The sequence below is a fragment of the Electrophorus electricus genome, chromosome 8, assembly GCF_041902795.1.
Source record: "Electrophorus electricus isolate QZ-2024a chromosome 8, ASM4190279v1, whole genome shotgun sequence".
NCBI classification, from domain to species: Eukaryota; Metazoa; Chordata; class Actinopteri; order Gymnotiformes; family Gymnotidae; genus Electrophorus; species Electrophorus electricus.
Window position 1 is genome coordinate 11,346,745 of NC_137504.1, and position 25,608 is coordinate 11,372,352.

A 25,608-nucleotide genomic window follows, 5' to 3' on the forward strand; every position below is an offset into this window, starting at 1 on the left:
CTGCGTGGAGTTAACCCACGGAAAGCTGCTGGACCAGACAACATCCCAGGTCGTGTGCTCAGAGAATGTGCTGACCAGCTTGCAGATGTCCTGACAGACATCTTCAATATCTCTCTGAGCTGCATTGTTGTCCCAACATGCTTCAAGACTACCACCATTGTCCCCGTGCCAAAGAAGTCCACGGTGTCGTGTCTCAATGACTACCGTATCGTTGCACTCACGTCCATCATCATGAAGTGATGTTCGAGAGACTCGTCATGAGACACATCAAGACCAGCTCTCCCCTTCTCTGGACCTCCTGTAGTTCGCGTACCGCTCCAACTGCTCTACGAATGATGCCATCTCTGGCACTCACACATCTGGATAAAAAGGGCACCTATGTAAGAATGCTGTTCATAGACTTCAGTTCAGCATTCAACACCATTGTTCCTCAGCATCTGATTGGAAAGTTGAGCTTACTGGGCTTGAACACCTCCCTCTGCACCTGGATCTTGGATTTCTTGACTGGTAGACCTCAGTCAGTCCGGATCGGGAGCAGCACTTCCAACACCACCACACTGAGTACTGGTGCTCCCCAGGGCAGCGTACTCAGCCCTCTGCTGTTCACACTGCTGACTCATGACTGTGCAGCAATTCACAGCTCCAACCACATCATCAAGTTTGCTGATGACACGACCGTGGTGGGTCTCGTCAACAAGGACGACGAGTCAGCATACAGACAGGAGGTGCGAGAACTGGTGAGCTGGTGTAAGGTCAACAACCTGTATCTGAATGTTGACAAAACAAAAGAAATGGTTGTTGACTTCAGGAGAGCACGGAGAGATCACTCCCAGCTTACCATCAATGGCTCCTCAGAGATCGTCAAGAACCAAGTTCCTTGGTGTTCACTTAGCGGAGAACCTCACCTGGACCTTGAACACCAGTTCCATTACCAAGAGAGCCCAGCAACGTCTCTACTTCCTTCGGAAGCTGAGAAAATCCCATCTCCCATCACCCATCCTCACTACCTTCTATAGCGGTACTATAGAAGGCATCCTGGGCAGCTGCATCACTACCTGGTTTGGGAACTGCACCGTCTTTGACCACAAGAGCCTTCAGAGTAAAGTAAGAACAACTGAGAAGATCATTGAGGTTTCTCTTCCCTCCATCACGGACATCTACACAACATGTTACATCCGCAAAGCCACCAGCATTGTGGAAGACCCCAGACACCCCTCATACAAACTGTTCACCCTCTTGCCATCCAGAAAAAGGTACCGCAGCATTTGGTTGCTCACACATTTGTGTTGCACCATGGTCCTGGAGGAACATTGTTTAGTTTTTCTGTGTACTTGTATATAGCTGAAATAACAATAAAAGCCTTTTGAACTTGAACGTTCAGGTCACACACACACACACGCGCACACACGCACACACACATACACACATACACACACACACACACTCCCTCTATTCATATGGAGTGAAATGGTCCTGCAGAGAGCTTCCTCTCTCCCTCACTTTACATCCATTACTGGAATTCTATTTGTTGCCATACTGACTGCACTGATACAGATCATGTCTATTACACTGCAGACAATGCATGTGGAAGACAGGCATGTGCTCATCAGACTCAGGACGAAGCACGTCATGGTGCTTATCAACAACTTGTATCAGCTTGCATCTTCAGCCACCTCCCTACACAGCCTCTCCATTCAGCATTTGGTGGGGAGAGAGAGAGAGAGAGAGAGAGAGAGAGAGAGAGAGAGAGAGAGAGAGAGAGAGAGAGAGAGAGAGAGAGAGAGAGAGAGAGATGGGGGAACCACTAGAGCAATTAAAAAGTGGTCTGGACATGTTATCCTGAGGCCAGCAGCTGCTATTAAAGGGGAAATGTGGTGGGACAGATTGAGCATCCCATAGACAAACAGCATCCCATAGACAAACAGACCAGAGAGAGAGACACACAGCGAGTGAGAGAAAAAGAAAGAGAGAGAGAGAGAGAGAGAGAGAGAGAGAGAGAGACAGAGAGAGAGAGAGAGAGAGAGAGAGAGAGACAGAGACAGAGAGAGAATATCTTGGCTCAACTCCTCCAACTGTCCAGTCCTTCAAAGGCCTCTAGGAAGTGAACTATACAGTAGGGGGTGTAATTGAATTGTACTATGCTTGACTGAGATTCCCAGCAAAAGGAAATTTAGCATCAGATTAGGAACTGTTGCCTGTAGCTCTAGCCACCTCACTGCATCTTCAGTTTACAGCCATAGACAAGAACGAGGAAGAAAACACACGCACGCACGCACGCACGTACGCACGTACACACACACACACACACACACACACACACGGAAACAGTGCCAGCATTATAAGATTATCATTTCAATGTAAACACATGAATCCCATGTGGATGAGGTATTGAATCTGTACCAAACCCTGCTTCAGAGGGGCTCAGAATGAACTCCCTAAATTATGAAGACACACAAGATTCATAAAAACATTCATAAAAAAACACACGCTAAGCATATGCGCAACCTTTTAAAAATTTTTTTTAAACCAGTCCATAGCATGGTCTACTTCAACTTGCAGTCTAGACAAGTTGAGCCTAGTATATTGATCTGTCTCAGATGGCTGAGCTACATAGGAGAGCAGCTCTCCTGGGGTTGTAGAGGGTAACCCAAGGAGGAGGGGAGAGAGAGAGTGAGTGAGAGAGAGAGAGAGAAAGAGAGAGAGATGGCACCCCTTTAAGGCTGCTGTTATTAAAATTAACAAAATAAAAACTACAAACAAATTAATAAAATAAAATCTACAAACATATAGATGGACTTGTATACTTAGAGTAGAATGTGGTAAGCCAGGAATCGGCTGTGGATCTCAAGTGAACCTGCAATCAGTCTATCAGGTAATATCACCTAATTAGTAAACATTAAACAGAACAAGACAGGTTTAATTAGTGAGCAATCCAACACAGAGCGGTAATCTTAGTGGGTTTCTGCATGTGGAGCTAGCTTTACTGTCCTGGCCAAAGAACTTCTTTTCAGGACCCTGATCATTTAAACCATATTTTCAATAAACATCTGAAAATGTCAAATGCTGTATGCGCTGTCAAATACGCCTGTCTTTATTTGTTATTGTTACTTGGAAGAAGCTCGGATTACAGTTCAGGAGTCATTCATGCAGATAATTAAAAAAAGTTAAACCTTTTTGCGACTGTATGCATATGTGGCTATATATGTATTAGTTACGTGCATTAATGAAGCAAGAATTAAGGCACATCAAGAGGCAGAGAGCCACTCCAGGCTGTTGCCATAGCTGTCGGCAAGTGTCTCCACTTCACTGGATGATCTGATGACTTCCACTAATGCTTTGCCCTGTAGCCTCTAGGGAGAGGAAAACAGGCATAGCACTAGAGAGGAAGAAAGAGAGAGGTAGAGATTCCCTTGTAATGGAAACCATTGTGAATGTGAATTTATAGATGAAAGCTGTACAAATCTTCTGTACAAATCTTCCTGAAACCATGGTTTTATCACAGCTCCCAGTAATTCCTGAGTGCAATCCAAAGACATTTGCTGTAATTTTCATTGTGGTCATAGCGGACAGAGACTTAGCTACTGCCGTTCCCAGAAGCCATGCTTTTGGGCTGAAACCTTAGAGATCTCAAATAAAGCATGTGATGTTACTGTAAAAGACAAACTTTGGACCATTTTAAAGGAGCATCTGTAAATGCTAATGGCGCTAATCATGGTTAATGAATGCTAGCAGGGCTGAACACAGTATTATGCAAACGCAATTATGCTAACAGGTTTCTTATAGCCTTCATTAATTGTTAGCTACATTAGCATTATAGAAGTGAAGTATTCCTTTAAGACTGGCTTTAAAATGGCTAATTTATTGTAATGGAATGTCAATTGTGGAGGTGAGATCGTTAGCCCAATGATTGTTAAACAACTGAATCAATATTGTTAAGTAATTACTCTGAGCTAGAGAAAGCAGGCATTACCATACAGAAACAGTGAATCCAGTAAGAAAAAGGCTTTTGCAAGAAGAATAAAGTAAGTATTTTATTTTGCTTGGATAAGAGCCTTGCTGTGTCTGCTTTGCTTTGAAGTAATCCTCCTATATAACAGTCATTCTGATCATTATGAACCCACTCGCTCTTTTCTGTTCTGACTCACATTACATTCCAGAAGTATATAATTATTGTGGTTGTGAATTTTAATAGAAAATAATATGTTCTTGCCATATTATACCGGTCACTGCACTTTTCCACCCAGAGTGGTCCAGACACAGGGCTGATTTACCCAGTTAATGAGGAAAACAGGAAAAGTTCAGTCAAACTGCATGCATCCAAACCCATTTCACTTCTGCTCGGGCTTTTCATGTGTGAGATGGGTGATTGACAAGATTTCTTGCTTGCCAGCTGAACGCACAGTGAAGGAAACAGCATTGCATTGCATGTAAAATCACCACATGCCAGCCATCCCATTTGGGAGCAAAGCAGAGACAACGGCAAAGCTTCAGCCTAGAGCGTCGCACAACGGTCCTCCTTCCTGTGTTGCTGTTCACCTCAAACGATTGGTGTGTGAATGAGGCTGCTGAGAGGCTGGGAGGTTGGGAGGTGAGAGGCTGGGAGCAGGAAAGGACACGCAGAGCCAATGGCGCTGACTGCACCCTCAAAAGGTGTAGACAGCACAGCAACCTGCAGCGACTAGATACACTCAGGGTGTAATGCAGGGAGAAGTGACCAGGAATTAACCCTTTAAACACCACGTTTTTAGTATGTTCAGAGGTATATGGAGGTGTAGAATTCTGATTATTGCTTATTATACTATCCATGCTATTTTAGGTATAACATAAACAAACAATAAATTAGCCATAAAAATATCAGCCGAAATTTATTTGTAATATTTCGAAAAAGCATCTGTAATACTAAGCATTTTAACCATGCATGTATCTGCAAAAGGCAGTCTGAAAACAGGGAATTGTGTGGCTAGAACAAAAAAATGTATGGAAAAATGTTACCTGATGGTTGAAAAAAAACGCATTAATGAAAAAACTGAGAGTATGTTGTCATTGGCTGTTGTTTGCTATACTGAGTTTCAGAAGTCTCCCTTGAACTCTTTTACACACACACACACACACACACACACACACACACACACACACACACACACACACATACACACACACACACACACACACACACACACACACACACACACACACACACACACACACACACACACACACACACACACACACACACACACACACACACACACACACACACACAGACACACACACAGACACACACACACACATGGAAATAGTGCACACACATTGCCCTTCATTAAAACACATGCCTCCAGAGCAGCCACTTGCCCTGCTATTAACTCCAGCACCTGGTCTTTATTTCTGGAGCAGAATGTGTGTGTGTCTGTGTGTGTGTGTGTCTGTAAGTGAGAGACGTCCCACGCTACTGTCCCTACCTCTGCAAGCTGCTGACTGGGTGTTCTCCAGGAGCTGACTCGTGACTCCTGAAGAACTACACAACCAGACATTTTCAGCAAGCATGTGTCACCAAAGTACAGCTGATTTAGCAGTGTTATATGGAGTTGTCTAGGGAGTGGGGTGCTCTGAAGACTCTTCAAATTGACTCTTGAGATGCACTGCGATAACACATTAGTTTAATCTCTAAGAATAATTAGTTTCACAGAGTCATCATGTTTTTTCCATAAATGTTTAAATAACAATAGTAATCCTGCTATAAACCCTATACTGCATATTAATGGATATAAGTATAAATGGTTGAGTATACTGAGCATGAGTGAGCTTTCATGCACCTTCTGTTTTCGTGGCACTGGAATGTGTTCAGTGTACACTCAGACTTCTGGTGCGCCTGGCCTTGGTGCATATTTACTTGTTTTCTGTGTTTAATGCTAATGAACACCAAAAGGTCCTAGGCCATGTGACTCATCGGGGACTTTTTGTTTATGGAAGCAGAAATCAATCTCACACATGACTTGGAGCAGCACTGAGCCCTTCCTTGTTGGCATCTTGCAGCTGCCTGATGATGGATCTTAGATTTGCAGCAGTGTGGGAATGCTGTGGTTGGGTACCTGGACATGTCTTGGACATGAATGGCAGGCCAGAAACTTGGCAAACAGTAGCGCTGCACTGGCCCCCTGAAAACTCTCCCATACACCTGGGGCTGAGCAGAGGCTGGTGAGCTGGTGTGAGTGCAGGTCGGGGGGCCCGTGTCATGCCAGTTGAAAAAAACCCCCCAGATAAGATGCGTGGTGCAGATACAGTTACAAATGGCTATGTCCTCTGGAGCGACCAGCACATACGACCTGAGTGAATTAGCATGTGTGTGTGTGTGTGTGTGTGTGTTTGTGTGTGCACATGATTCATTCCACCTCCACCTCCTGGAGATAGACTGTGGATGACAGAGACAAATAAACCTCATTTATTTGGGGCAAAAGGTATGTGGAAGACTCTGAAAGCTACAGAGATACCTTAGAGCTGACCTGGGGGGAGGGAGATGTGTGTGAGGAGAAGACATCTGGTTCATAAAACATAAGACCAGCAATCAGAATAGCAGGCCAGTCTCCCTCTTTCTCTCATGTTTTTTCTAATGGACATAACTGACAATTACACTAATAAGACCACCAACAGGATACACTGGGGGATAAACACTGCAACAGAGAGATTGAGAAAAAAAACAATGAACAAATGAAAAAATGAGATGGGAAGATAGAGGATGAGTCCACCTATTGCCATACCCTAAGGCTGAGAAAAACATTCCCATTGGTTGGGACCTGGCAATGGTAACCACAATGGTAGGCAACCTACCCCTTAATATGGTTGCCACAGCAACAGTGTGCAACAATCACGTGAGCCTTTGGCAGTTTGGACAAAAGAAATGGCCAATCAGCCAATTCCTCCAAGATCCAGCCTAATACGGAGTCCCAGATGCTGCCATTAAATATTTACAATCACCAAATCCATTCAGTTGGACGTACTGAATAAACTGACCAGTTAATTTGGAGGTTAAGCACTTATAGGGCCACTGGCCAGTATTGGGTGATGGACTGAGCCTAGTTCTATCACAATGTCCTCATATTTTCATTGTTTGTCAGAACTCGGTCAACACCGGCCATCTATTAGGGAATGCCATGCCAGAAGAGGAAGCAGTATACATTGCTGAATTAATGGAGTAATTCACCCACAAAGTTCTAATGCTAATATTAACCCTACGTTGAGAGCTAGTTGGGACCAGTAAGCAGAGAGCAAATGAGAACAGGCGAAACAGACCCCCAGTTTTCATTCACTGACAGCCATGTTGGCCTTTTCAAGTAACGGGATCCTTCAGTGTAACCTCAAGCATGAGTGGTGTTGTAAAGGAGAGTGTGCAGAGCCTTACCGTGGCAGGTGAAGCAGCTGACATGAAAATGGACATTCTGCACGCGCACCACCTCCCCTTTACACGCCTCGCCACAGCGAAAGCAGGAGATGGACGCTAGGCTATGGCTGCCATCTCCCCCCCCATAGCCTGGGTGCTGGTAGGGCCCTGTGGAAGAGCAGAGGCAAAGATCTGATGATCTACCCCACCAACTACCACCGTCACTCACCTTTGCCAGTCAAACCTGGAGGCTGCTTAGTGCAATTCGAAAAGTGTAAGGACCAATACATAAAAAATGAGAGGTCATCGAAGACCAAGGGAACCTATGGGTAGTTGCTACATGTAAGATAACACCAGATGTCACGAATTAGGTTCTGATGTTTATTCAGGAGAGTCCATTAGATCTTGTTATATGATAGGCCTCACTGAGCACTGGAGAACTACTTTCCAAGGTTGTAGTCTACACCGTATGATGGGCCATGTGTATGCATGCATTCAAACATCGCACTAGTACAAAACAGTTGCGGGATGCTGTCACTCTCACACAGCTTAGGAAAAGCCTGACACATTTGACAGATAGCAAGGCTGAATCTGCCCTCCAAAAGAAGGATATGCTTCCCATGAGGAGATAACAGAAGCCTGCTGCCCTGGTAGAACCCTGCTGACTACGTTAGTGCTGTGCCAGGTAAGCAGTCCTGTAACATCTGTGGCCACCAGTAGTTACGGGTGCTGCAGGGTAGACCTGACACTGGGCAGATGGGCACCAAAACTATGGACCAAACACCAAGAGCTGAAAATGTCAATATGGCAGAACTGATTTTTTGGGTGGGACACACTGGTGACTGATATTTACTTAAATATAATGCAATACTAATACTCTGATCAGTAAAAGTGCTCCTATAGAATAAAATAGAATAAGTTACTATTTTGACAAAAAACAGCATTCTGACCAAAAAAGCACAGTGGAGTAAAACCCAATAAACAAAACCGTTTTGATAAATTAAGCTCTCATAGAATAGAATAGAATAGAATAGAATAGAATAGAATAGAATAGAATAGAATATGTTGGTATGTTGATCAACTTTCTATTGGCTAGAAATGTTAAAATGTCTACTACATTATCATTTTAATTTCAAATAATCTCTGACCAGTAATGTAATGTCCAATGATCATGATGAATTGGAGTGTCTCTTTCTCAGTTATATGCATCTTTACAGATGGACACTTCTGGATTTATCTTTTGTATTCACTTCATCTGCTTTGGCAGGATGAAGACAAAAGACAGGCATCCCTTTGTTGCTTTAATTCTAATGTTGTATCAGGCATTCTATTATTGCTACAACAACGCTGCCAGACCAGCACATGCCAGTCCATTGTGCTATAACACCCTCTGATTAAACACACTACAACTAAAAAACAAGCTATGGGAGCTATGGATGATAAGAGTAAAAGTGAAAGGATTAACCAGGCCTCTAAAACTAACATTAAACCAAAGATGAGAAGAGACTTTCACTTTATTCAGTAGAACTTCTCTGATCTTACACTCTAAACAGTTGCAGATCATTACATAGAAAAGAGACGAGGTCCACAGTGTTGAATTATCACCTAGAGTGCCTGTACCAGCAACAAGATTAAAACCGTAGGAATTTATTCAACACTGCAGGCATTGATTCAACACACTTTTCCCACATGTTTTTTGCCTAAACAAGATCACATTCAGAGCTGCAAGGGTCTACAGTGTGACATGTTAAACCAACTATATATGGTCACCTGCCTTCCGTTCCATTCATTGATCAAATGCCTTTCCCCCAACTTCACACTTCCTCCAACACTCTGCCTGGGTTGGAGCAGCACAACATATCTCCATTAAAAGAACCTTCATGTTCATAGCTGCTAGGAGAATAGCAGCAGAAACTGACCTGACCATGTTCAGTGAGTAAAATCTCCTGAGACCAAAGGCAATCTGAGACTAGATCTCAGACTGATCCAGGTTCAGATGTCCTCCTGCTCAAGCTGATTTGCAGTCACTTCTTGCTGAATGTAAATCTGACCCAGAAACCAACCTGCTTAGTAGAAATACTTTATACTTCTGTGTTCATTTCCCAGAGACCACATGCTGAGCCGAAATTATCTGAAGAATGGAGTGAACAAAATGCTGTTGGAACACTCTCTTGCCAAGTCACCCTCTTCAGATAGAGGAGAGATTACTAAAAAAAGACATACAATATGTATAGTCATCAATGTAATTTTGCAGCACAGAACACTGGACAGATTCCTGGCGTAAAGGTTATTGAAGAAAGCATGTAAATACACACACACACACACACACACACACACACACACACACACACACACACACACACACAGGGATCGAGATATATTTGGAAAGTCTGTAAATAATAGGGGCAAATTGCCTGTCATAGCTAATGGTTCTTGAGTGAACCCCACTTTCAAAAAATCAAGTGGGATTTCCATTTCCTTGATCACTGACAAGCTTTTCAGCAGAATGGAGATGGTTTTTTAAGTGGATGTCCTGACATGAACCCAGCCAAGCATGAATAGAAGTGGCAGAGGCAACGCAGCGCATAACTTTACTGCATTCACACCCACAACCTTGCGAATGAGTAAAAGGGTCAAGCAAGAGTGGGTAGCATCCAAAAAAGGCTTTGCGATCGCCTGCCAAAAACCAACAGACAATAGAACACAGTTCAGGAAACAGAAAGCCTCCCCACAAGAATAAAACATGCATTGAGATATTTACCATGGGCCAGCAGACCCGTAATCACTCATGGACGTTCCCCCAACAGGACAAGAAAATGATGTTATCATAATGGAAGATATTCTGAAAGACCATGGGATATGTGAGTTCATAGGATCATAGGATTTGTGTATGCCGAAGGGCGTTAAGAGACCTCCAAGAAGCAGAGACAGAAACCGTTAGCGATTATGAGACGTATATTTAACAAACATGCCAAAAAGCCTGAGGACAGAGATCGCCAAGAAACAAGTGTTTGAAGTAAAGATATGGGCTATGGTGGATTATAGAGATCAGGTTCTCTACTGAAACCAAGCTAAATCACCCTTAATAAAGGAGGGGTGACACATTCACACAAGCTCTCACATCAGTCTCCGCAAAAACAAAGACAGAGAAATACTGCCTGAAGCCATAGGAAGTAGACAGACGACCAACATCTAGTGAGAGCATTTCAGCAAGACACAGCAGCACGCAGTCAAACGTACAGCTCATTGTCAGTGTCTAAGCTTAATAGCCGTAAGCGTGCAGCTAATAGGGTGACTATATTTTAGTTTTCAAAACAGAGAATTAGTGGGGGGGCATGAATACATAGCCAGTTTTAACTATTTTTATTAGAATTTTCTTATTAGACCTTTATTAGACCAATAAAATTTGCCTTCAGAGCCTATATAGGCAGATAATCTATTTGGCTCTTCCTTAAAAATAAAAAACATTTAAAAACGTATAAAGTAAAAATATATATTTCTTTTCATGATCATGAAATAAATTAAAATCAGCCACCATAAAATTCACTACTTCACTAGACATTTTCCAGTAGTATCCAGGCTCGTCCCTCAAGCTCAATCTGTACCATTAATTAGAGTGTAGGTGGTGGGGTAAGAGCATAAGGAAACTGATTTATATCAAATTATTTTGTCAAATGCATGCTGTACATGGACAGATCAGACGTAGCAAAAACAGCCCTCACAGCTTCTCTATCAGTCCTGTGTTTTTAGGCCTTGTTAAGGTGCCATACAAAACTCACACTGAAGGTAAACTTCATGTATCCTCTTTGGCCATACACGTCTGTGCACAGCTACACACACACACACATACACACACACACACACACACACACACACACACACACACACACACACACACACACACATACACACACACACACACACACACACACACACACACACACACACACACACACACATACACACACACACACATACACACACACACACACACACACACATACACACACACATACACACATACACACACACACACACACACACATTGAGAAGCAGTCTGACCAGTGGTTGCATGTAGGGCGTGTACATGATCAACTAACTGTGGCGAGCGACAAGGCGAAACCTATAGAGAATGGTAAACGCAATGCAGAAACGGCTAGGCAGTGTATGGAGACTGTAGAATGCACATGTCAGCGTGAAAGGAAAGCCAAATCTTGGGCATTCTGGGCACTTTAGAATCTAGGCAGAACATATTTTTTAGGTCCCAAAAAGAGGACATGTCCATGAAAAAGAGGACACATGGCCACCCTCGCAACCAACATGATTGTCAAATCAAATCAAATCAAAGTTTATTTGTCACATATATAGTCATACACAGCATAACTGGCAGTGAAATGCCTTTGGTGACTGCTCTGCCCGTTGCCAAGGAGAGATACATAAAAATATATAGATCAGGGTAATGTGAGTTTAAACTGGAATAGATCCTAAAATTTATTTATAAAGGAAGGAAGAAAATAAAGACTGAGATATAAAGTGGAATTTGTCTGGGGGAAAAAAATAGATAAATGTGTGTGTATGAATGAATAAATATGTCCAGATAAATAATGAATCAAAAGGGAATGTATGAATATGATTACATACAATGTACAATTTTACAGTTTTACACTTTTACAATTTTTACAATTTCCAGCTCAGGGTGAAGGTATGCAATATGAAACAGTACAATATGGCGCAGTGCAAATAGCAGAAAAAATGGGTGTGTAAGAGAATTTGTATGATGTTATACAACATCTCAATACAAGAATTAGCTGTTGAACTTAGCATCCCTGTCATAAGCTTCAAGACCACATGGACGTGGGGCTCCGTTGAAATGTTTCTGGATTCGCTGCTGCCTGCATCAAACCTCTAAAACTCAAAAATGTCCAATATTAAGCTGCTTCTTTCTCAACTCTTTTTTCTGTTTGCACATTATAATCATATCATTTAGCATTTATCAAAATGTTTATTATGTTTCTCTCAACACACATCTCAGTTCTTGTATTGACATGTTAATGTAATATGCGTTGTTATTAGGCGTGGTAACTTAGCCAAGCAGCTAATGCAGTAACATCAACTGTGAGAGGACAGCAGTAATTTGAGAGTCTATGTAAACAGAAAGACTGCTGGGAATGGGGAAGTCTTAGAACAGCATGCCTTGACCCGAGAAGCTGCCATTTTGCATCTTTGGAGGACGCAGAACACGCTGTCGCTAATCAACACTTTCAAGCCGTTACAAGCAGACAGAGAGCATTTTGTGGAGGAGGGCGGGAGTGTGAGAAACCCCAGCGGGAGATGGCATTTATTAGTCCTGATGTATTGACTGGGCGTATGACAAGCATAAATGACTGCCTGACGAGAGGGCCCGTGCTTGATCATAGAGTAGTGGCAGAAGCATTATGGTCACGATGAAAAAGCATCCCAGCTTCCATTAATAAAACACCAGACTGGTGTGGTTTTAAGGGATCTATTTTCCACTAAAGTCACTGTTTAACTCAAATGAAGAACAATGACCAGGATCTCATAAAACATCTGACATACATCTAAAGACCAGTGTATATACCTTCACATTCACTTTGTTTGTTTGTTTGGGGGTTGTTTTACAAGAGACACATTTTACTTTGTGGTAACCATTCCATAGAAAGATTAGAAAAGAAAATTTTAAACATGGTCTTTTCAGTTCGAATTACCTTGTATAGAATATAGTGTTTTCCAATTTACTTATCAAATAAATTTTTTTTTTTTACTTTGTCCTTTTCTGTTTAAATCCCAAAATGTTGTGTCTTTTTAATTTACATAGACTTATTTAGTCTTAACACACAATCTTTTTACCTAAGAATGCACCCATTACTTTAGAGTTTAGGTCACACACTGACACAGTTAATACATACAACCTAAGGGACTGAAAAAGGAAGTGTTACCTATCCTAATTTTCTAAAACAAGGAATGTACAACAATTTAATTAAGCGTGGTTAAAAAAAATACATTTACATAGTACATTTGTCAGGTTTTTATGGGTAAAACTGCAGCCTAAATATATTTAGCGTTAGAGAACTTATTTGATTTCAAGACAGCCATGATGAAGTGCAGGAACACACACACACACACACACCCTTTCTTTTCAGGATCCTGTTGTCCTTGTCATCTCTGTCCAATGGCCTAATCGGAGGGGATTCCAGAGGGTCAAACATGGTCTGCCAAGAATTATGGGTATTTTCTTGCTTCAGTAACAAGGGTAGGCATCAGATTATGGGGCCAAGCTAAATCTTCTACCTCAGTGATTGGCTCAGTCATGCAATTTCAAGGTCAACTGGAATCCAATCAAGAGCCTGGGTAGGAAAGCTCAGTGTGGTGTAGCACAGTCCAAAGGAAAGATGTGACAGTGGTCAGTCTATCTGAAATGTCACATTTATTGCTCTTTTACTGTTTCACTTGAATTTTGTGTTACTTCTGAAAAAATACATCCAGAGTGAGAAGTGAATTAAGATTCCTAGTCAAAATAGCATTAGATAATAGCTTGAAGTGTCCTTTTAGAAGACAAAAGAGAAGTGATGTAGTTACTGACTCTTTATACTCTATGTTAGAAAATCATTATTTATGACAATGAGCTTATTTTTCTTCTTTTTAGCAGTATATATATATATATATATATATACATGTCCAAATGTGGACACACACACACACACACACACACATATATATATATATATATATATATATATATATATATATATATATATATATATATATATATATATATATATATATATATATATATATATATATAGCCAAACACTATATGGGCAAAGCTTTTGGGACACCTATACATTACACCTATAGGAGCTTTTATGACATGACATTTTATGACATAGAGCTGATTTACCCTTTGCAAGTATAACAGCTTCCATTCTGAAAGGGCTTTTTAGATTTTAGAGTGTGTCTGTGGGAATGTTTGTCATCCAGAAGAGCATTTGTGAGATCAGACATTGATGTTGGGCCTGGATCACAGTCTCTGTTCTAGTTCATCCCAAAGGTGTTGGATGGGATTGAGGTCAGGGCTTTGTCTTTGCCAGTCGAGTTCTTCAACAGCAAACTCACCCAACTATGCCTTTACGGACCTTGCTTTGTGCACTGGGGCACAGTCATGACGGAACAGAAAATGACCCTCCCCAACTGTTCCCACAAAGTTGAAAGCATGCTATTGTCCAAAATGTCCTGGTCTGATGAACTTTACAGTTAGTTGATTGTGGAATATCTAAGAGAGAAGAAATGTCATGATCTGATTTGTTGCAGTGGTTAAATTCAGTGAGCTCTTTAGAATGTCCAATTCTTTCACAAATATTTTTAAAGGCAGACTGCATGGCTAGGTGCTTGATTTTATACACCTTTGGCAATGGGACTGAATGAAGCAACTGAATTCAATGATTAAGAGCTGTGTCCCAAAACCTTTGTTCATATAGTGTATATATATGCATTAATATGTATATACATATATATATACATACATATATTTAGCTATGCATCCATTTACAAAATAGAAACATTGTAAATGCAATATACATATATAAAAGAAGTATATACCAGGCTATTCCTTATAACAGCCATTGCATTATCTCAATGAAATTGGTATAAACTGATAATGACAAATATAAAAAGGATGAAAGAAATTGGTGCATGTGCACACTGAAACAGCTATGAAAAGGAAAAAATAAATAAAAAGAGAAAGAAAACGCTTTTGTATAAGTGGATCTAAGCAGGTCTTGTCCCAAACTGGGAGCAGGACTCTTCTAGGCAATATGAGGAATAGATTTAAGCTTTTCTAGATATATCCAAACTGGCTGCCAGATGGAAATGAATTTGTCCCTAAATACACTGAGTGAGTAGTTTATCTTCTTCAACTGTGTAAATTGCATCAGGTCTCTCAACCACAAAGATACTTTTTGAGGGTTTGTCGACTTCTAGTGTAATAATATTCTTCTGCACGCAAGCAGTGTCATAAAAGGAATGACTTTTTATCTTTTTGTAATTTTAGAATGTTTACTGTCAGTGACATCCAATATGGCTGCCACTTAATGCTGAAAATCAGTATTAAGTGCCTCTGATATAATTTTAAAGACCACAGACCAGTAAGATGCCAGAGCAGGGCATGACCAAAACATATGGGTCAAGTTCTAGTAATACAGGGATCTGTGTTACAGATGATTTAGTAACACAGGGGTATGATTTTATTCAATTTTAGTTGAATATTCAGCTTTTGTGATAAAGGGCAAAAGGTTTCTATCAATAATGGATATTGGATTGGAACGGGCCAATACTTCGCTAATTGCACATTTCAGATCACCACCAAAAATTTATTGTTGTGAGTTTACATATAGTATTGGGGAGAGTTTGGGGTGTATACATCAACCAGATCTATGGGTTTATGGAGAAGAAGTCCAGATACTGTAACAAAATGTCCCCGTGGGTCTGATGTAATGGTAATTGCATTGAACTTGATTTTGTTATGTACCAATTCCATGTGCTGTGGAGTTGACATTCAAGTGGAACACATGGCCCACCCACAATTTTCTGAATCTAACTTGATCTTTTACCAATAAATGAGTTTCTTGAAGAAATGCCATTTCACGTTTGAAATATTAAAATAGCCTGGCCCCTTTTACAGGTCTGTTTAATGCCTTTACATTCCAACTAACGAATCGTATTCCTGCCGTACTTGTATTCATTCCTTTTCTTAAGGTTTACCAAAAAACATACATAAAGGTGCAAACAATAGTAAAGGAAATAAATGGTCTTGAAAAAGTGCAGTTTCATGGAAAACCTCTCTAAGGAGAATGAAAAAAAAACATAAGCTGTGAAAGTGTAGGGATGTTCCTTCCCAAAACCCTGTCCCATTTCCCAAACACAAGCAAAACTAAAACGAAGCCTGTACTTGTTCCTCTCCCGGTGCAGGCTACACTCTGTCTTTAAATACTCCTGGTAGTGTAGACACTTCTAACCGAGAAAGCTCCCAGTGACTAAAGATATACTGAAAGTTTATAACTCTCAAGGTAAACACATACGTATGGAAACACAGCAACAATAATCAAAACAAATATATGTATGCAACAGGTAAGTTATTGGTAGGTGTTTATATATAATATGAATTAGCCAAGCATTTGTAACAACAAGGGTAACCATACCACATTTCCAGATCAAAAACTCTTATTTCTACTCTTTGTTGAATCTGATCATAAAATTTCTGAATTTCATCAGGTGAATTGAAGCTGAGTATCTCTCCCCCATACATCACAGTCAGGTTACATACAGCTGATGGAACCATTTGGTACAAAGCTTGTTTTATACTGTTAAATATGGCGTTCTTTTTTTACGAGTCTTTTGCTAACGCCTTGGTACTTCAGCTCGTGGTTCATGGCCCAGCACAACGTGGCCTCTTTCTGCTGGAACCTGGAAAAACAGACCAAGAATGTGCGGGGGGATTTTCCCTAGTTGAACTTGATCGTCGGTGTCCGATGGGCTCGTTCTAATTCAGGCGGAGCAGAAAAAAATGTTGGGGCCCATCATCTGCATCAAAAACTCTGACATAAACTTAAGCGGGTTGTTATTGTCTTCCCTGCCTTCAGGAATGTTCAATATGCAGAGATTAGCTCTTTGCGATCAGTTCTCGAGGTCGTCGTAGGGCACAGTAGGGCACAGTAGGGCACAGTTTTGGGTCTGGAGCAATCTGATGGTGGACTCCACTACTGATAAGCGGACAAAGGTATTCAAAGGAGTTCGCTGATGCTTGTAGTTAGTCTAGTGAGGCCTGTGATGGTTTGATAATATTCTTGAATCAGATGCAAGATAAGTGAGGATCTCTGCTTCTCGAACTAAGTTTTTGTCGTTGGAGGGCTGTTTGTAAATGCTACTAACTTCCCTGCAGCGCTCATGACAACACAACTCTGCTATCCTGTTTGGCAGTCTTAGAATTGCTCATTTTACATGTAAAACTATGTTGAAACTAACTGGAACATTGTTTGACAAAGATCTGAGAAAGAAATGAGAAATGATTAAAATGTCGACTGGGAGCCCTCTCTCGTACGTCTTTTCCCTACATTTGCAACTAGAAGTCCCATACCTTCAGATCTTTTTGGAAATTATCTAAGTCAAGCAATGAGAAAACTTGTTTTAGTTGTGTAGTGGACATGAAAAATGATCTCCTTCTTTCAGAGCTTCTATTTTTCACTCTTAGAAAAAAGCTGCACCTTTGTTTTATTGCACTTGCTCTCTAATGACTTCCACCCTTCTCCACACACACACACACACACACACACACACACACACACACACACACACACACACACACACACACACACACACACACACACACACACACACATACTTTCATCACAGGTGGCTCTTAGTCCGGTTTGGCTGTGCTGCCTCTGTCTCTGTCACTCTTTTGCCATCTGGGTGCGAAACGGGCGCCAGGCTCCGGGGTGCCCCCTCCGGAACTGGCACCCGTCTCCTGCACCCGCTTCAATCTTTGGCTACTGCCCCCATCTTGAGTGGTGTTGCTAGGTAAGCTGTCAACTCCAACAAAATACCATGGCAACATCATAGGGACTGACCAATGACAGGCGGGCAAGGCTGACGACACACAAACTTCAGAACTTTGGCCAGCTCACGTGTTCCTATGAGGAGCAGCACACTGTTCCACCTCATTTCTTCGGAGATAGACTGCCTCACACCAGGGTCTCAGAGGACCAAACAATTTTCCCTTTCCTAAAGCAGGCTGTTAATCAAAAGTCTCCAGAAAGTACTTGGATGTGGTAAGTTACAGGCTTGCTGAGCAGCTGTCCCAAGTTATGATTTAAGTCCCTGAAACTCTGCCAGAAAACTTCTCTCATACCCCCACAAGCAATGAATAATACACTGCTCTCAATAAAGCAGGCAGGCTTGCGCTGACTGAGGCTCGATGACACTCTGCATCTGAACACTGCAAAGTGACAATGCTTTTTTTTTTTTGACTGTGTCTCCTGTGGATAGTTGAAAAAGAAAGACCACTTGTGAGACAGCTGGAAGAGGGGTGGGCAAACAATTTCTCACATAATCTCAGAAAAACGCTAAATTCCTGATAGCAAAGATATCTGCACAGACCATGCCACCTAAAAAAATCCATCCGAAAACTCTCCATTTTTATTTGAGCAGGGCTTGTAGTTCTTTCACAAGGCTTGCAAAATCCCATGTTTACTCCAGTGTGTCCCTCAACCATTCTGTTAAATCTACAAGTCCTATTTTGTATTATTATAAGGAGGCTAAATTTGCACTCCAACCACTCGAAAGCCTGAAGGACTGCTCCTAACTGGGATCTCTCCCAGAAACACCAAGGGGACCAAAATGCAAGCCTGCACGGAATCAGCACACCTGAGCGTTCACGGTCCCTGCTGAGGAGAAGTGTTTTCACACTGCCCTTATAGCATCGCATGCCCATGTGCCCAGCTGTAATTACTGAGGCACACAGTCAGGCTGCAGAAGCAAACAGCAGCAAGCACAATGAAGGCTCATGAAGCGTATCTACAGGGTGATATTTCCTGAGGCTGGTAAATGCACTGAGCAGATGAAGTGGTGGCACAGCTGATGTCTTCACCATGCACGCAACGCCAGTTACATTTACATATGGCTGTAAAAGCTGCAGGGCTTTGGTGATCCCCTTAAACCCTCCCAACGATAATTTAATGACAAATCCAGGAGAAGTATGAGCCTAGTACATTAACATTCCTTTTAAGGGATCCCACTTAACCCTGTCTCAGGTATTTAAAAAGGGTTTAAATGGAGCACATATGTTCTTTTTTTTTTGTTTCATACGGGACATTAGTTGTCTTATCAGGTACATACTTAAATTTAGGTGCACACAAGGAGGTCCGGTACACCAAAGTTCCAAAGCCCCAGGCTTCGGACAAAATCTTAGCCTAAAGTTGCTTCATGTCTGTTCTCTGAATGAGTCAGACTGTAATGGTTATGACAAACAAGTGGTTACAACAAGATGTGGGTGCTAAGGAGCCACTGTTCCATGTTTCCCTCTCCCAAGTGTCTTCCCAGTTTGTATGTGTGTGTGTGTGGGGGGGGGGGGGGCATGTGTGTATGAGTGGATGTGTGTATGAGTGTGAGTGACTCTATGAGAGTGTGTAGAGAAGGAGCCACTGCTCCAACTGTTACAAATTTCTCTCACCCAAGTGGCTTCCTTTAACAGGTCTTGGGTGTGAGTGTGTCAGTGTGGGTGTGTTGGTGGTTGTATGTGGGTGTTGGTGTATGCGTGTGTGTGTGAGTGTGTGTGTTTATGAGTATGTGTGTTTGTGTGTGTGTGTGTGTGTGCATGTGTGTGTATGTATGTGTGAGTCTATGTATGTGTGTGTGCGTGACAGAGAGAGAGAATAAGAGAGAAAGTGTGTGTGTGGGTATGTGTGTGAGAGTTTGTGTCTGTGTGTGTGAGAGTGTGTGTTTGTGAGTTTGTGTCTGTGTGTGTGTGTGTGTGTGTGTGTGGGGGGGGGGGTATATCTGGCTGAGCGCGGGTGCTGTGGAGCTGAGGGGAGAGCGTGCTGTATGAAGCCAGTCTGATGTATGTGCCTGCCTGGGTGTGCAACACTCTCTGAGTGCTAGTGGCAGGCAGTAGAGCTGGGGTTGCTGATACAGCCCTTTCTTGAAAAACCAGTCAGAGGTCGCTAATCATGTAAGTTGTGCTTGAAGGACCAGGTGAAGTGTATGAATAAAGTGGGAACTATATGAAGAAAGCTAGGGAAACTACCAATACATCCATAGGCTCCTTATGAAAACGGAAAAGTAATCTATATGCTATCGGGTGGTAAAACGGGCAGTAGCCACATCTGGAAAGAACTGAAACCGGTCTAAGGTTGTGCCAGCTATCGTAGGGATATGGAGCGATGGAGTGAGCCTAGCATGAGGGAGGTGAGCGAGAAGTGTGTCTGTACGTCTCCCAGGCTCCACGCTCTCTCAAGCAGGTGTCACTCATCTCCGGCGATGGGTGAACTCATGCCACGTACTCCATTAGGCTTGCCGAGAACGCATAGGACAGACGTGACAATTTCTCTGTCGTTACGGTTTACTCAACCTGCCATTCCAGGTAGCTGCATGCCAGTCTCATTCAGATGGACAGAGAGAGGGAGAGAGAGAGAGAGAGAGAGAGAGAGAGAGAGAGAGAGAGAGAGAGAGAGCGCACATGCATGTGAGTAGGTCGGGGAACGAAACAACGGCTCATTCTCCCAGACGTGCGTTATTATGTTTTTGCAAGATGGACTAAGGACACAGGGCTTGGCGTGGGCACCCGCCAAGTGCCATTCAGTGCTGTTTTAATCACAGGCTAAAGGGCCAGTCCCTGTGCTGGTGGTGAACACTGAAGCATGTCTGCTTTAGGAGTGTTCTCTCAACCACATCCACCAGTACAGCCACTGGCAGCAGGAACAACACTGACCTAAAGAAGGCCTAAACTATCTTCTCATGATATGAATATTTAAAAATAAGCTCTGACAAAACTGACTGAAAACCACATTAATCTTCTGCTGTTTTTGAACTCAAGTTCTGGTTATCATAGATATTTCTGGACCAAAAACAGACTGCTTTTTAGATCAGAATATTGATGAACACCAATATTTCTATTTTTAAGAGAGGAAGTTTTTTTTTTCACTGTGAGGTGACCATCCACTGTTTAGAGGTGTGAAGTAATGTGGTGTAATGTTGAATTTTAACATGGAGTGAGCCATGGCATCAGCCATCCACTGTTTAGAGGTGTGAAGTAATGTGGTGTAATGTTGAATTCTAACATGGAGTGAGACATGGCATCAGCGTCTGGCTTAATCCAGCTGGTGGCAGGGTAAGAGTGGCAGTAAACCCCTCAGATGCCAGAGGGGTCAAAGGCCACACCATTTTGCCCTGTGCAAGACAACTGCAGATTCTGACTGGTGATTAAGAGTCTCTCTTCTGTTCCCTTGGAAAAGGATATTGTGTAAGCTTGAAGTCTTTGTATAGCAAGGCTCAAAATGTAATGCTCAGTGATATTCCAGGCACAAAATAAACACCCACCTATTATACACCATTATATAGTCATTTACTCTAATATTGTACCCATCAGCAAAAAAACCTCACAATTTCTTTATAAAGGCTCATCATGAATATATATTTTAGAGCTATACAATATATTGCTTCTTTTAACATTATCACAAGAATGGCCTTTGCAACAGTGATTGCCAGTATGCAAATGAGCACTTTTTTCTTGTGTTCCGTGAGCATCCTGCCAGATCTCAGACCAATTCCCAGTGAATGTTTTCTGAGTGTTGGGATGAATCATGAAATTCACATGATTCAGTCTAAATCAATTTTGTCAAAAATAATGCAGGCCAATGTTTAAACTCTATAATACAAACACAGTAACTAACTGGATTTGCCCAGACAATGATCAGCATCACTAGCATGCAGTGGGACACATTGCACAAAGGGAACGTGTGGAAGAGCACCCGGTGTAATAGCATGCCGTCTGGGATATCTGTAATCCACAGCCATACGCACGCAGCAAGGGGTTGCTCTGTGGGCTGTAGTAACCTGTGCTCTTGGCACCTATTAAAAGTACCTCTTTCAGCATGTTTTTTTTAGCAGCCCCCCCCTTACTACCCTGGCTCCTGATGTAAATGCTATGGCTGCCATCCAGGCCAGATGCTGTGCTTAACCTGCAGATCACTGGAAGGACCAGTGCACTCAGTGCATTCATATATCACCTTTCCTACTGACTCCGTTACACCCGATGATCCTGTTCAAATTTAATATATTGAATTCGGTTACTGAATTGTTGTAGGTAATTTTGCCAGTGTAATGTTCATAGGTGCATTTATTCCAGTATGCAACACAGGCACACTTACACACAAACACACAAACAAACCTGCCACATTCCTGTTGTCAGCTGAGTTCCACAGCTTATCGAGAGAATGCTGGGTATTTCAGGCCTTCGCAACAGCTCATCTGAAACAAAGAGATCTGCAGCGTGTGCCGGTGCTTCGGTTGGCCTCAACACTTAACCACCACGAGGACCACTCTGTGCGCCAATCAATGAAAGCTGTTACTGTATGTTCCCTCTCTGTACCATGAAGAGAGAAGTTCTCCCTAACAGTGTCGTGTAGTCCCCCTGAGGGACACAACTCTCAGTAACAGTGCACAGTTACGTTGTTTGTTATTGCTATTGCAACATATTCTTATTTATGCTGATGCTGCTACAAAAAATGAACCTCTAAATATTCAAAGGAATTTATATTGTGTGTTGCGTTTATCTCACACGCTGTAGATGTTTCTGATGAGTCATGGCATCCACATGGTCCATTAAACATTAATATCTTTGGTAAATGTTATGTAGGCATGTGTGCCTGCCCACCTTTAACCATGTCAACTGCAGTATATAACAGTATAATCACAACATCATGATTTTGCTGTATTAGCATCTTCTGAGTTAACTGATACAACATATTAGAGACAAGTGAAAGTAAATAAGAATCCCGTATTGGGCACAGTGCATCACAACTACCAGGTATAATGTAACATCTATATCAGTGTTATTATAAAATAATTATACAACATTTGGGCAATCTAAAGCAGGAGGTGGTACTAGTCCTTCATGCTTTAAGTCTCCCTAGTAAAATCCCCAGTACCAGGATACAAAACCCTGCTGGGCAGCACACTTCTGTTCACATCTGTTATGTGCGAGAGGCAAAGGACTTCCGAATGCAGGATTAACTACAGTGAATTACAGCTTGCATTTGCACTTCAAAAGGTCCTTTAATGACCTGGGTTTGTAGAACAGCATTTCAAATCCTGTGCATGTTTGAAAACTAGAAAAGCTGTTCACACACATACACACGCTCACCCTAAACAGATATTCTGCAGCACCCACAGAAAGAGTAAGTTTATGGGAAATACCAGGACAGGCATCAAAGCTCATGGCCATATGTTTGATTTCCATTTCGCGGGCAAAGGTGTAGTTGGAGATTCTTCCAAGTACAACAGAAACCTATGTTAATGGATCAAGCGTAAAGGAAGACATTATGTAAAAACAGACTTGTTTGGGCCATAGTTATAGCAGTGATTAAGGGTGCCCATCCTGCTTGCCTGACAAGCCTAAAACCAAAAGGGCAAAAACCTAAAGCAAAAGTGAAGTCCTTGATTAAAGTACAGAATGTTCCTGGATTAAAGTACAGGGAGTTCCTGGATTAAAGTACAGTGAGATCCTGGATTCAAGTACAGTGAATTCCTGGATTAAAGTACAGCGAGTTCCTGGATTAAAGTACAGAAAATTCCTGGATTGAAGTACAGTGAGTTCCTGGATTAAAGTACATTTAGTTCCTGGATTAAAGTACAGAACGTTCCTGGATTAAAGTACAGTGAGTTCATGTATTAAAGTACAGTGAGTTCCTGGACTAAAGTACAGCAAGTTCCTGGATTAAAGTACAGAAAATTACTGGATTAAAATACATTGAATTCCTGGATTAAAGTATAGAAAATGCCTGGATTAAAGTACAGTGAGTTTATGGATTCAAGTACAATGAGTTCCTGGATTAAACTACAGAAAGATCCTGGATTACAGTACAGTTAGTTCCTGAGGGTTCTTCAGCCAGCCCCGAATGCCATTTAAGATATTAACTCAACCATCTGAACCAGAAGGAATCTCTCTTATGGGCACATGAAGTTTGTGCGTGTGGGGAGCAGATCAGTGATCTTAACTTTCTGTGCACCATATGGCTGACTCCATGCTTATTATTCTCAGGTACTACTGTATCACTGTAGGACTGTATGTCGGCTTGAAGACCATTGTTGGGTATTAGGTTAAACATAATAAACTTATTTCTCATTCAGTGTAAGATAACGTCTGTCAAGCAATGATATTCATTTTGACGTATAAAAATCCGGTTCATCAGAGCTAATAAAGTGCGGTCTCTATCAATAACAGGAATAGGGAGGCTTACTTTTTTTGTAGTTTTTCAGTATAACAGTAATGACACAATGAGAGGTGAGCGTGGTTAACAACCAGTTTACCTTATAACGTTGAATACTTTTGAAGCAATATTGCTCTCGAAGCAAATCACTGCTCGTGTTTACACTGCATTCTTACCGTTCGTGTTCATGATGAGAAGTGTCCTCGTCTCCAGCGATAACCGAGCAGGTTACAGTTCTGGTGTGTTCACCATGGTCCGTGTTTTACTGGTGGAGAACTAAATTCGCTCGTCTTAACGTCCGCAACTTAATAACACGGTTATTTCTTAAGCCTTCAAAGCAGAAGTCGGGGACTCACTGCCGAAGCAGTTCCAGTTGAGGTCCCCTGACAAGGTGACAAATAGACTCGGACTCCGAAAATGACGGTGATGGGTGTTCCCTGTGTGGAGAAACCGCTTAGAACACCGCTGTTGCCGCTACTGAACTGCTGGCTGGAAATTTAAATAAATCCAGACCGCCTCTGTGGCACGACATAGCTCAGTCAAAAACCGACTGATTGTGAGGGGCATCTCTCCGCAGAGCAGAGCGTCTGGTCTCTGGAGCGCTCTCCTATAGTAGAGTGTAGCGCTCACTGTCACGTGTCGTCAGTGGCTGTGACATGCTCCTGCGCTCCTTCAAGCGATCTAAAGCCATCCGGCCGCAGTGGGTCCGCCAGCGGAGTGGTCAGACAGATTCTCACATTACGAAGACTGTGCTCTCTTGCACTTGCTCGAAAAGGATGCACTACAGGAAACAAATTAAAAATCACTTGCAACTTCAACCCTCTGGATTTTTGCGGTATTACAAGAGAAATGGGAAATAGTCTTTTTTTTTTTTTTTCAAAAAAACCCCCCCAAAACATATAAACAGTCCATCATAAATTCATATCATGACGTTGAATTATGCAAATGTTAAACGCTTATACCGTGCTTAGCCCAAACGTTTACTCTCTAAAAGTGAAAATATCCGTATAGGCCTATTAAAACTACAACAACAACAAAAACTGTTTATACTTCATTGTATATATTGTCACAATATATTGTAAAGAGGCATAGGTATAGAATTTTTCAATATATGTTGTAATTTTCATTACTTTCAGTTTTAGCTTTTGAATTTACATTTGTGTAAATTTAGGCAACATTACTTACCAACCTGTTCGTTTGCTGACATCTTGTGCTCGTGACTGGTATTGCGCT

At 41.9% G+C, this 25,608-nt stretch overlaps 1 protein-coding gene across 9 annotated transcripts in view; it reads right to left on the bottom strand.

The window, feature by feature from the left end:
• Positions 1–25,112, bottom strand: part of LOC113571271 (actin-binding LIM protein 3-like) — a 58,238-nt gene extending 33,126 nt beyond the window's left edge. For 4 of the 9 annotated variants that reach the window (XR_014125148.1, XM_081720176.1, XM_081720180.1 and 1 more), the window contains exons 1-2: positions 24,552–25,109; positions 7,397–7,543 (exon numbers count right to left, since the gene is read on the bottom strand). Coding sequence is in view for 7 of the 9 variants with exons in the window: in XM_081720176.1 (XP_081576302.1) it covers positions 7,397–7,543; positions 24,552–24,564 (160 nt within the window). In the remaining 2 variants the exon portion in view is untranslated. Of the gene's footprint in view, positions 1–7,396; positions 7,544–24,551 lie in introns of all 9 variants that reach the window. The other 5 variants (XM_081720181.1, XM_081720178.1, XR_014125149.1 and 2 more) reach the window with 4 other exon arrangements.
• Positions 25,113–25,608: the final 496 nt, after the last annotated feature.